The 14,105-nt window shown below is 45.1% G+C and overlaps 1 protein-coding gene across 2 annotated transcripts in view; it reads left to right on the top strand.

Moving 5' to 3' along the window:
- The window catches only part of csrp3 (cysteine and glycine-rich protein 3 (cardiac LIM protein)), a 61,865-nt gene extending 57,009 nt beyond the window's left edge, over nt 1–4,856 (top strand). Inside the window, exon 5 of one of the 2 annotated variants that reach the window (XM_063063134.1) lies at nt 4,319–4,856. In XM_063063134.1, the coding sequence (XP_062919204.1) occupies nt 4,319–4,519 (201 nt within the window). In that variant the 3' untranslated portion in view covers nt 4,520–4,856. The remainder of the gene's footprint in view (nt 1–4,318) is intronic. The other variant, XM_063063135.1, reaches the window with a different exon arrangement.
- The last annotated feature ends 9,249 nt before the right edge of the window (nt 4,857–14,105 follow it).

Raw genomic sequence — 14,105 nt, 5'->3', positions numbered from 1 at the left:
ACAAAGTTGGAGCTCACGGTTTCCCCTTCGCTGATCCTCCTTCGATCATCGCTGCCCCTCGGACCCTCAGTCCGAGTCCACCCCGTCCGGCAGTATACCAAATCGCTCCATTCGCGTCTTCTCTCTTCATCTCTCTCTCCCTCTGGCAAAAGCCCACGAAGTCAACTGCTTCCAGAATCACAAGACACAGCCACAAATCTCGTATTGGCTACATGCATCCCATTATCTCCAGCAATAGCCCAAACATTGCTGCTACAGAGAAACCGTTACCTCAGCAGTGAACATTACAGAGAGGCCATTACGTTAGCAGTGAAACCTTACAGCGTGTTACACTCTCCCCCCACCAAATTTAGTCATGTCCTCAAGACATTGAGATAATTCGCCAACCCTTCCTGCAAAACACAAAGCCCAAACCAGGAGTAAAAAGCAGTGATATAGTTCCCCAAAACAGTAGAGATCACGCCCTGTTCCCCAGGTGCTACATAGACCAACCTATCCGGTGGTCTCCTAATTCTCTGAGGCCTCCATACCTCCTCACCTAACTCTTCAGGCTCAGACGCTACTGGGGATACTTCAGGTCTACTTGATGAGTCCTCCCTTGAATCGTATCACTCAGGCCCCCCTGCAACTCAGAGCCCTCTGTCTCGTGCCCAGGCTCTGCTTTCTCTCCTTCAGGGTCCTGCTGTAACCCAAGCTGCCCACAGATAGCCCCCCGCCAACTTCACCTGACTCAGTGGGAGAAGGGCCAGGAGTCTCTTCCTCAATCAATGGGGAGTTAGCGAAAGGCAGCATGTACCACACATCCAGATCATCACCCTCCGAATCAGTATCCCCCTCACGGGCGGGGCCCGGCCCAGCCTCTCCTGCTGTGGGCCCTGCAGTCGCCCCGCGTTTTAACAGAGTCCTATTACTAGGTGTAGGCTCCAAGTCGGGCTCTGGGTCTTCCGGCACCTCTTGTCCCATGGGCAACAGTTGGTTCCAATGGAGAATCTTGTCAGGCCCATTCCCCTCCTCTGGTTTCACCCGGAAAACCAGTAGGTTTGGCATCTGACTCTCCACCACATAGGGTGTGGCCGCCCAGCGGTCAGCCAACGTGCTTTCCAGGTAGCCCCAAGTTCCTTATGAGGACTCAGTCTCCCAGCAGGAGTTGGGAGAACCTTGTTTTCTGATCACACCTCCTCTTTATTTCCTTGATTCTGCTTGGCGGCCGCCACCCCACCCAATTCATAAGCCCTTTTCAGCTCTCCCCTCATATCAGACACATACTTCAGATAAGGCTTCAGTGGTAAGTCACCCTCATCAGTCCCAAAACAAAGGTCAATGGGGCAACCTCGCCTCGCGCCCAAACATCAGATAATATGGCGAGTACCCAGTAGCTTCATTTCGTGTACAGTTGTAACAGTGAACCAGATGCCCAATATGCTGACTCTACCTGCTCTTCTTGCTGATCTCCGGAGTCCTGAGCATGTCTAACAAGGTCCGATTAAACTTCTCAGGCTGGGGATCGCCCTGTGGGTGATCGGGCATGGTCCTCGATTTCTTAACTCCAAGCATGCCCAGTAACTCATGGATGAGTCTGCTCTCAAAGTCCCATCCCTGGTCACTATGTATCCGCTTAGGAAGGCCATAATAAACTAAATACATCTCCCATAACACTTTCGCCACCGTAGTCACCCTCTGGTCCTTGGTAGGAAAAGCCTGAGGATATCTGGTGTAGTGGTCCGTGATGAGTAAGACATTCACTGTGTTACTGGCATTGGGTTCTATGGACAGGAAATCCATACACACCAGGTCCAGGGGCCCTGCACTCTGCAAGTGGGACAAAGGAGCTGCCCGCGTAGGCAGTGTCTTCCGCTGTATGCAGTGAATGCACAACTTGCAGTATTCTTCAACCTCCGACTTCATTCAGGGCCAGTAAAACTGGTCTCTGAGCAATCGATAGGTCTTTTCCACTCCCAAATGTCCAGAATCATCATGAAGTGACTTCAACGCAATCCTCCGATACTTCTCAGGCGGAACCAGCTGTCAACGCCAAGGTCGGTCCGGGGCTGACGTGATCCAGTGTAAGATCCGGTTCTTCAACTCCAACCGAGGCCATTCTTTCAGTAATGGAGGCACCGAAGTTTGTTTCGTCTTCTCCGCCTGAGCCATGTCTCCCTTTTCAACTGCTGCCTAAATGATACCAATGCCCGGATCACCTCACTGAGCAGCTGCCACTTCCCCAGAACTCAATTCCGGCAGCTGATTTGTCTTCAGAGCAGTCAGGCTACAGTAAACTGGGAGTGGGGCATCATCAGAAGCCCCCAATTGATCCACTACTCGATCCTGCCTCGCCTTTTCCTCTGCCTTCACGGTGATGGCAAACTGACACAGGGCGTTCACCCCAGGGGCAAGAACGCTCTCCCACTTCTCGTCCCTGTCCAGCCCCCCATGCACCCGTCGGGACAAAGCATCCGCATCAATGTCCTGGCTCCCCGGCCGGTACTTCAGGCTGAAATCATAGGCAGACAACGCTGCCAATCACCAATGGCCTGTGGCATCCAGTTTCACCGAGGTCGGGATATGTTAGGGGGCTGTTGTCCGTCCTCACCACAAACTTGACCCTGTAGAGATAGTCACTCAGCTTATCCACCACCGCCCATTTCAATGCCAGGAATTTCAACTTAGGCGTGGGATGGTTTCTCTCGGAGGGCGACAGACTCTGGCTGACAAATGCCACAGGCCTCAACCCGGTGCCCTGATCCTGATACAGGACACCCCCTAAACCCTCTCGGCTGGCATCTGCGTGCAGTACACACGGCAATCGGGGGTCCGCAAAAGCCAGCACCGGCGCCTGGGTCAGCAACTGAAAAGCCACCTCACATTTTACGTCCCACCTCTGTCCAATGGGCTCTGACGGGTTTAGATATCCTCCACCCTCCTGTCCTTTTCTTCCCCAAGGGAGGGTAACCACACAGAAGCTGATTCAAGGGGTGACTCACTTTGGCGTAGCCCTTCACTAAAATACACTAAGACATTTAACGTTTGAATCATTCAGTAGTGAGTTTAGGGATAAGTAGCACCTCTGGTGAAGGGGCTTCTCATGTCCATTCCAGGACAGCTCTCTCACCTTTGGTCCCCACTGGACACTAAGCTCTTATCAGTGGCTCCAAGCAGCTGTTTGCCTGCGACTGTGGCCACAACCCAGTACGTCACTTCGGCGAGTGGGCTAAACCAGATGAGGGTAGCCAGATGTCTTCATTCTCCGGTGAGATAGAGACATGGCTGTCCTCGCATGTGAAGTCGGCTGCGGCGGACGGAGTAGATAAGATCTACGGTGGGATCGGATGGTGAGGAAGGCAGCTCTGCAACGCTCCGTGGAGGGAGAAGGGCATGACAAGGCGCAGAAGACGCCGTGGTCACCCACTGCAAGAAAGGAGGACCCCAGTCTGTGACGCCTGTCTGTACTGCTGGACCTGGACTTCTGAGATCGAGAGAGTGGAACTGCTCTAGTGCAATGGTTTTTCCTCTTTAAAAGCTCTCCTGTACAGATTTCCTGTCATCGTTGGACACGAAAGACAATCACCAGCACCTCCAGCAATGAGAGGCAGGCTGACTGGGTCTAACTTGTGTTGCATTACAGACTAGCCAACAAACTGATGGTAAATGTGTTTTTTTTTCAGTTTTAGTGGAAGAGAATACAGACAACCATACAATATCCATTGTAGAAAGCTATCCCATTCCATCTAATTCAGAAGCAAAGAGTTATTGAGAGAGACGACACAGAAATAGGCCCTTTAGGGCATCGAGTCCCTGCTGGCCTTCAAACACCTATTCACAATAATCCCACATTAATCCCTTTTTAAAAAATTCTCCTTAACTCCCTCCAGGTTCTTCCAGTCATCTGCACAGTTAACATCATACACAGCATTCAGTTAAGCTACCGGGATGTATGCCCTTGTGCAATGGGAAGCGTCTGCAGCACACAGAGGAAAGCTGTTTTGTTTTGTAACTTCAAAACATTGAACTAATTCATAGGAAGGCATAGGAGTCTGAAAAGCCGGTCTAACTTCGAGTTTACCAAGCGATAGTAGTGTGATGACGAATGCAATTCACATTTTTATACTTATAACCCGTAATTAATTATATAAGCGAACAAGAATGCTTAATCAACCAATATATATGCAAGAATTACTCAAATATTTCCCCAACAGAACCCACACAGTTACAGAGAGAACAGAGACAAATCATGGTTGAACCTGGGTCCTGTGAGACAGCAGTCCGAGCAGCTGTGCCGATGTGCTACTCAAATCATTACTATTTCTTTTTCCAATTGCAGCTTGTTACGCAAGGAACTTTGGACCAAAAGGAGTTGGCCACGGACAATCTGGTGGGGCATTACCCAGCGCAGACTAAGAAGCATCTTCTCACAGTGGATATGCTTTCATCCTTTAGTACCTACTCAATTCCCTCACAACCACTGAACCATTACTTACAGCCACTCACTCAAATCAGGACAGTTAATTGTAACACTGGATAGACATATGTAATGTGGCTATATTTCCTAAATATTTTAATTTTCCAAACATCAGCTATATTTGCCATTATTTCAACACAGATTGTCCAGGATGGAAAGAAAACTACAAACAATGTGTACTAGGCAAACAATAGCCAGATCTATTTTTAGAAGCACTGTTGTAACTCAGTGATAAATTATTTAGAGAGTTATTTTGACACCGAATGGAATTGAGTGTTGTATGATAAAATGCCTCACCAAGCTTATTCTGTTACCATTGCAAGCCTGTAGAAGTATCTATTAATCAATGCTCTGTAGCCTTAAATAAAGAGTTATTGGCATCTAAAAGAATTGGTGATCAGGACACTGATTATTTGACACATCAACTTATCCACTTTTCCTGAGGATTCATTCTCTCTGCAGGGTTTTTGGACAAAAGAGTGTTTGATGGCTTTGGGATCAGAGTTGGACCCCATATCTAAGAAAGGGTGTGCCGGCCGGCATTGGAGCATTTCCAGTGGAGGTTCACAAAAATTATCCAGGGTATGAAAGGGTTAACAAACAAGAAGCGTTTGATGGCTCTCAGTCTGTACTCGCTGGAGTTTAGAAGAATCAGGGGGGAAATCTCATTGAAATCTACCTAATATTGAAAGGCCTAGATCAGGGTTCCCAAACTGGCGTCCGTGGCCGCCCCCAGCTCATCCTCGGACTGTTATGGTTGTTTATACAAATGATGCATTTCACTTTGTTTTGGTTTATCTGTGACAAATAAATGAATGTGAATCTGAATCCGACTCCCGGTTCCAGGCATCCCAGCCAGTCGGTACACTATCCCTGCACTTACCCTATCAAGCCCAACAACAACCTTGCCTGTTTGTACAAGATCATCCCATTATTCTTCCTGGCCCGACTCACTTAATCTCTCCTCATAGACTTGACCTCCATAGCTGGAATCAAACTAGTGATCCCTCTGTCATGAGTAGATGTTTCCTCGGTAAGGAGAGGTGACCTGTGCTCTATATTCTAGGCATGTACTCCCCTCAACCCCTTCCTCCCAGTAGACGAAGAACCGATTGCTGAATCTCAAGGCAGGTCCGGCCGTATGGATTTCCTGGCTGCTGTGAGGCTGTAGGAATCACCTGTCATGTGGGAACTGGGTTCACAGCAATTTCTGAATGGTTGAGTCAAACTCCCCGGTTCAGCAACTTGTTACTATTGATTGACCTATGTTTTTATTTAAATATATTGCTGATGGTCGCTATGGCTGCGAAGTGATTAGCACAACGTCATTACAGCTCAGGGCTTCAGAGGTCAATTCTGACGCCATCAGTACGGCGTTAGCGCTTTCTCCCCGTGAACGCGTGGGTTTCTTCCAGCTGCTGATAGGACCATCCGCCACCTGCCTCCCATGGCTTCATGTGACCCTGATCAGGCGGCTAAGCAGGTGCTACACCTTGCCCAAGGGTGACCTGCAGGCTAGTGGAGGGAAGTAGCACCTTGCACCTCCTTTGGTAGAGATGTACCTCCAATCTGCCACCCACTAAATAGGTGGCTGGATTTAACAAAAGCACACGTTCCTGTGATGAATGCAAAGCCATCACTCTGTGGCATAGACTATTCTGAAATATACAGTTCTCTGAGCAGCTTCAAACTTCACCACTAACTGTTTATCCCAAGGCAGTGCCAACTCGATTGTAATTGTCCAAACTGAGAAAGCGACCTCTCAGCACAATCCTCGTTGATTTGAATTGACACAAATGACACATTTCACCGTATGTTCTGATGTAGATGTGACAAATAAAGATGACTGCTGGACAGTGCTATATACAGACAGGGCACCCAGAATTTATATGGAAATTGGATGCTGCTTACAAGGTACTCCTTTTCCCACGTAGTTTAGTCACCTTATGGCACATATTAATGTGGAGACCTTAGAGCAATTTGTCCTGTAGTCACTGTGTAGTCACTAAGGTGTGAGGTTTTGTGACCAGTACTGGGTGACTTTACCTTGTCACTGAATTCACGGACTCAGCGATCCTGTCAGCGGAAATTTCCAGCATTTGCCAGGAGGAATGCTTCCAGAGTGGCAGGACACGTGACTGCTGTCATCACCACCATCGCCAAGAATTAGAATCGGGTTTATTATCCTGACTTATGTCATGAATTTTGTTGTTTTGTGGCAGCAGTACAGTACAAGACTTAAATCTACCATAAGTTACAAACATAAATAAATTAACATGCAAAGGAGGAATAGTGGGGTAGTGCTCACGAATTCATTGTCCTTTCAGAAATCTGATGGTGGTGTGGAAGAAGCTGTTCTTAAAAAAAATGAATGTGTGTCTTCAGGCTCCAGTACCTTCTCCCCAGTGGTAATAATGAGAAGCAGACATATCCCTGGTGGTTAGGGTCGTTAATGATGAATCCCACCTTCTTGAGGCACCTTGTTTCAAAGATGTCCTTGATGGTGAGGAGTGGGGAGGGTTGTGCCCATGATGGAGTTGGCAGAGTTTACAACCCTCTGCTGCCTCTTTTAATCCTGGGCATCGGAGCCTCCATACCAGACGGTGACTCAACCAGTCAAAATGCTCTCCACTGTACATCTAAAGAAATTTGCTAGTCTTTGGAGATTTTGTCAAATCTCCTCAAGCTCCTCTGGTGGGCCTTCTTTGTGATTGTATCAATATGTTAGACCCAAGGTAGACCCTCTGAAAAAGTGATGGCCAGGAGCTTAAAGCTGTTCACCCTTTCCACCACTAAACTCTTAATATGGACTGGTGCGTGTTCCCTCGACTTCCCCTACCTGAAGTCTACAGTCAATTCCTTGAGTGCAAGGTGGTTGTTGAGACTTCACTCAACCAGCTTATCCATCTTGCTCTTGCAAACCTCCAGAAGGACAGGTACAAAACATGGGTAAATGGACATCTCCTGAAGTAGGGTCTCAGCCTGAAACATCGACTGTTTATTCATTTCCATAGATGCTGCCTGGCCTGCTGAGTTACTCCAGCATTTTGTGTGCATTGCTCTGGATTTCCAGCATCTGTAGTGTTTCTCGTGTTTATCAACACAGACATCTTGGTTGGCGTGGATAAAATGGGCCAAAGGACCTGTTTCCATGTCATAAGACTTTGACTAGCTGCCCCTTATTTCTTTTGCACATTGTTGGAAGGTTAAGTTCCTTTACCCGGGGAGTGGTGAATCTGTGGAATTCTTTACCACAGGCAGCTGTGGAGACCAAGTCTTTTTTGTATTTAAGGCAGAGGTTGATAGGTTCTCGATTGATCAGGGCATGAAGGGATATGGGGAGAAGCCAGGAGATCAGGGCTGAGAGAAAATATGGATCAGCCATGATGAAATGGCAGAGCAGACTTGATAGGCGAAATGGCCTAGTTCTGCTCCTATATCTTATGATCTAATGCTTTTTTTGTATAGTCCCTATGGCCTACTACTGTGCTAAAGCATCACGTTCATAAAAGTGTGGGAAGAATTGCAACTACATGAGATCTCAAGCTGATGTGGAATGCACAACATTAGGACAGAAAAAAATAATGTTACATTCAGACTACTGCAAGAGGCAGACTCAAGTAACTAGCATCTTTTAAAACCTGTGTTATTAGCTAGCAGTACGGTTTTCTACAATCTCTGCACATAAAATATTTACAATAACTGTCCTCAGGTCATTGATCTAGAGGATATCTAAAGACCTTTGTGGTCAGGATCATCAATTAAAGTTAAAAGTTGTTTATATTCCACATACAATTGTTTCACATCTTTTAAAATTAACCATAGAAAAATATTTTGGGCCACAATGATTCTTTTCTGATAGTATTCAGTGATTGATTTTGAGTGGATTATTGATGAAGCCTTCACTATATTATCATCAGACTCTCAACAACACCAAGACTGATATCATTCACACCAGTGAGAAAAACAAACAACACATTGTTTCCATTTGCACTAGAGATACCACTGACCTCAACAAAATAATGATCTACTACTTTGTGCCTTTCAGTCTCGACCGCCACTCTTGTATTTCTGTTTAGATATCCTCACATGAGCTGCTCTCTGATATTTTTAGACTGTACTAAATACACTGCTTCATGCAGTTCATCCCTTAAAATTTCTCTCCAGCTGCTTGTTGGAGTAGCAACACCTCATATTCATCTGGGTAGCCTCCAACCCAATGGCATGAACAACGACATAGTCATAGAGTCATCGAACACTACAGCGCAGAACAGGTACTTCGGCCCATCTAGTCTGTACTGAATTCTTAATCTCCCTATTCCCATTGACCTTAGCCCTCCATATCACATCCATCCATATACCTATCCAAATTTCCCTTAAGTGCTGGAATTGAATGCAGTATTTCATGTTTGCTGCTTCAGGTTTTGGTTCAGTCCTCAACAAGTCTTTTGCAAGGCAAGGCATGTTATTTTATATTAAATAATAAAACTCTGCTAGTTCGATACACTTGGTGAATGCAGAACAGCAGATTTTCAGCATTATTGTACATGAACCCAATCACCCCAATACACTTCAAGTTTACATTTTCCTTTGTAGTTGTGTTGGTTTTTAAAGCAAATGACACTTTTCACTCTGTGATTCAATGCACATGTGATAAATAAATTAATCTTAATCTAGTATAATAAATTTTCCACTGAACCCATTGTTTAAAAATAATGTTGAAAACCTGTCCCCAGTGAACTTATGGAGAAGTCACGGGAAATTGGTGGACTTCTAGTGGACTTCTGGATCGGCTGCAGTGATGGTTGGCATTGTGAACTTCAGTTCAGAACGCTGGTTGCTTGCTTTTATAGTTTGCATGTTCTGATTTTTTTTCTCTTTCTGCACACTAGGTGTTTGGACAGTTTTCTTTTGTTTTTAATGGGTTCTATGGGGTACTTTGTTTCGTAGCTACCCATAAGGAGATGAGTCTCAAGGGTTGGATAACAATATACACACTTTGCACTTTGAACCCAGTGTGTTCAAAAGGTGTTTTGGAAACAGGACCCTGCTGAATTTAAAGGGTATGTCCTACTGGGTGTACTAGGAACACGACAAGTTGAACCTGGTGAGCCTGAATAGAGATTTCTGAAAAATTTAATACCAGATTAGTGATATCAGATGAAATACACTGCAACATAGGTACCAGCAACATAACATTTGAATTAAGATCAAAGTTCAAAGTTCAAAGTAAATTTTTTACGAAAGTCCATATATGTCACCATGCACTACCCTGAAATTCATTTTCTTGCGGGCATTTGCAGTAGAACAAAGTAACACAGTTCAATAGAACAAGATTGATTTTTTTTATTCCTAATACCTTGTTGGCCTTGCTTCTCATCTCTTCACCAGCACTGAGCATCCCTCTCCTTTGTTAACTACAGGCACCTGACACTTGGATGTGATGATAACGCATGCTTTAGTATGACTATCACACACACATGCTTCAAGTTGGCCGGGTCAGTGCAGTACCATGGCAACAATCTCCAATGAGTGAACTCCTGGGACTCTTTCTTATGATCTGTGTTCCAGAGATAGAAACTGCATCAGTGTTGACTGGCTGCAGGAACAGCAGCATTATGAATCTGAACTCTTCCTGCACTTGTTCTTCCATTATTGTACAGCAGACAGAAGGCACAATCCAACAAGTATAATTACAGTATTCAAAACTGTAGCTTCATCTCTCGTTGTGTATCACCATCAGCTCCATTGATAAGATGTTACTTTGCATTTGATGGTAACTATCAACAAAACAAGCACTATTTTTGAAAAGATAATCCAACCTGCAATACTAGTCTTAATAAAAAATAACATTGCTATCATTTCATTTTCCTCCTTGTTAATGACCACCTTTGTGGACCTTGAAATAAGTGAGTGGGGGAAGCAGCCTAAGCATTGGATCAAGAAGCCCCCTTTTTGTTTGACATCAATCAAGCAAATGATCAATTTTACTTGAGCCAGATTGGACTATTATTTTCAGTCAGTCAAAAAACCGGATTGAACTCTTCTGTGAATGACCCATGCCAACATGCCTGACCTGTGTCCAGCATTAGATATCCAACAACTAATGTCGGTGTTTGTTGAAATCCACGTCCACTCTTACCAACAAAAATTGCAACTTGAGTGTGCAATCTAAACTTGTCAAGGAACAAGTTTTAGTAACATTATGAGAACTGTGCTAATTAAAAGGAGGATCTGTAGGTATTGGGAATTCTAACTGGACATTCCCTAAGGTCTTTCATGCTCCTACAGTTCACAAAATGTGCTTAAATTACCAGGGAGTTCTTCCACCTGAGGCCAGGCCGAGGGACCAACCACCTCCCAAACAGCTGCACCCCTCTCGGACAGCAGGCCGGCAGACACAAAAACGGGAAATTAGCGCAGGTTTTGCCCACTTGGCAGATAGGGATCATTAGCCATGGTTGACAGCTCATTTAGGAGAAGGAAAACTCAGATCACAAACCTCCGCTGCCTTGTGGCTATAACAACTCACAGGGAGTAAACCCCTGGGATAAAGCTGGAGCTGGTGCTCCAAGGCAGTCCTACATTGAGTTCAACACTGACTGGCAACTCCTGCAATGCTATTGGTGCCAAACTATCTTGGTCCCTGCCATTTCTATTCATTCATCAGCTGCGTGGAGAGGGGGAGCCTGCTGCAGGGGCAAGAGCTTCATCTAGTCAGCTCCATCTTGGGCACTAGCCTACAAAGTTCCCAGGACATCTTTAGGGAGCGGTGTCTCAGAAAGGCAGCATCCATTATTCTTTTCAAATCTTTTTATTATTATTATTATTCAAAAATAACACGAGTACATCAAAGTAAGCAACATCTACAAGGTCTCAAAGAAAAAAAACATTATTTTAAAGATTGAAAAATTTTTGTGATAATAAAAAAACCCTACTAAGCAGAAAAAGTGGGGGGGGGGGGAAACCATTAGGTGTACAACCCCGGAGCCATGCATCATACAAAAAAAAGCTTCTAAAGATAAACATCAAACCACCATCAAGAAAGAAATATACCAGAAGTTTACAATTAGATCGTGGAGAAAATTATCAATTAACTCAAATGACTTCTAGACAGGGTCCATTATTAAGGACCTCCAGCACCCAGGGCATGCCCTTTTCTCACTGTTACCATCAGGAAGAAGGTACAGAAGCCTGAAGGCACACACTCAGCGATTCAGGAACAGCTTCTTCCCCTCTGCCATCTGATTCCTAAATGGACATTGAAGCTTTGGACACTACCTTACTTTTTTTAATATACAGTATTTCTGTTTTTGTGCATTTTTAAAAATCAATTCAATATATGTGATTGATTTGCTTGTTTATTTATTATTGTTTTATTTTATTAATTTTTTTTCTCTCTCTCTCTCTGCTAGATTATCTATTGCATTGAACTGCTGCTGCTAAGTTAACAAATTTCACGTCACATGCCGGTGATAATAAACCTGATTCTGATTCTCATTCTGAACAGCTTGCTCTCCATGTCGTACTGACCTGGCTGGCATAGTGACTGCACCTTGCAAAATTGACAATATTATGTTTTGCAACTCCAAAACATTGAACTAATTCAAAGGAAAACACAGGAGTCCAGGAATATGGGTCTAACTTAGTGTTTACTTTAAGCGAGGCATACACGTATCACTTCATAGCGTGATGACGTATGCAATTCATGTATTTATACATATAACCCATATTGAATTACTTAAATGAACAAGAATGCTTAATCAAACAATATATATATAAGATTACTCAAATATTATTGTAATATTCAATATACAATAGACACAATTCAGGAGAAGACACTCCTTCTTTGTCTCATGGCATTGACATGACATGGGAAGCAGAGGTTACACTGGCTCCAGCAGAGGTTATAAAACTCTGGTTAGGCCACACTTGGAGTATTGTGTCCAGTTCTGGTCACCTCACTATAGGAAGGATGTGGAAGCATTGGAAAGGGTACAGAGGAGATTTACTAGGATGCTGCCTGGTTTAGAAAGTGTGCATTATGATCAGAGATTAAGGGAGCTAGGGCTTTACTCTTTGGAGAGGAGGAGGATGAGAGGAGACATGATAGAGGTGTACAAGATATTAAGAGGAATAGATAGAGTGGATAGCCAGCGCCTCTTCCCCAGGGCACCACTGCTCAATACAAGAGGACATGGCTTTAAGGTAAGGGGTAAGGGGTGGGAAGTTCAAGGGGGATATTAGAGGAAGGTTTTCTACTCAGAGAGTGGTTGGTGCGTGGAATGCACTGCCTGAGTCAGTGGTGGAGGCAGATACACTAGTGAGGTTTAAGAGACTACTAGACAGGTATATGGAGGAATCTAAGGTGGGGGCTTATATGGGAAGCAGGGTTTGAGGGTCGGCACAACATTGTGGGCCGAAGGGCCTGTACTGTGCTGTACTATTCTATGTTCTATGTTCTATTATAAACCATTATGTGCGATCAATATAGACACTTTAAGCAGATGGGACTCGTCAGCTGTGGTAGGCAGCTCACCTAGGAGATGCTTCTGGCAGTGGAAGAGACTCTTGGATCTCAGTAGACAGCTACTGCCCGCATTAAGGTGGACAGCCCCAAGTCAAAAGGAGCTGTTCGCCACAGTCTGGTTTCCTCATTGGGTGCTTGAGGATGAGGCTTTATCTGAGACACTGCATCGGGCAAGACAACACAATGAAAGAGACCAACTCTAATAGCAGCACATTGCAATGTTTGGACAATGATGACTGGCCTCGCTGTTAACCTTCAAGACATCAGTGATGTCAGGAAGACGGCTGTAATAAATGAGGAGCTCAAAAGACTTCACGGTAACATAGCCATCCTCCAGGAGGCGCGTCTGGCTGACTCGGACTCACTAGTGGAGAAAGGCTACACCTTTTTCTTCGAAGGGAAGGGCCCTGACGAGCCCAGAGAGCACGGAGTAGGCTTTGCAGTGAGGAACACATTGTTGAAACCAGACAACAATGGATCTCAGTGACTTCGTACTCTCAGCTTAAAAACCCCTGAAGGTTCATTTACTCTTGTCAGTGTGTACGCTCCATATTATGCTCCACATCTGAGGCAAAGGATGAGTTTTATGAGAACCTTGCAGCCACCGTCAGGAAAACCATCAGCAAGGAACACCTCGTTCTCCTGGGTGACTTCAATGCCAGAGTGGGTGCAGATCATGACTCATGGCCCTCCTGCCTTGGTCACTTTGGTGTGGGCAAGATAAATGAGAGCAGGCAGTGACTGCTGGAGGTCTGCACCTGTCATAACCTACGTATCAGTAACTCATACTTCCAGACCACGTTTCAACACAAGGTTTCCCGGAGACACCCTTATTGCAGACACTGGCTCCATCTGGACTTGACTCTGGTCAGGCGCTCTATTCTCTGCAGTGTGCTTTTCACACATTCCTACTATCGTGCAGACTGTGGCACAGACCACTTAGTGTTGCGCTGCAAGATCAGACCGCCGTCAGAGAAATTCCACTGTGCTAAACAAAAAGGGAACCCTTGCGTTACTGTCAGCAAGATGTCTCACCCAGACCTTCTGGAGCATTTTGCTGAGTCCTTCGAGAAAGAACTGAACACCCAGCAGCCTGAAAACTCTGTCACAGAGAAATGG

This window comes from Mobula hypostoma, chromosome 11, assembly GCF_963921235.1.
Source record: "Mobula hypostoma chromosome 11, sMobHyp1.1, whole genome shotgun sequence".
NCBI classification, from domain to species: Eukaryota; Metazoa; Chordata; class Chondrichthyes; order Myliobatiformes; family Myliobatidae; genus Mobula; species Mobula hypostoma.
This window is presented reverse-complemented; position numbering and strand designations above follow the sequence as displayed.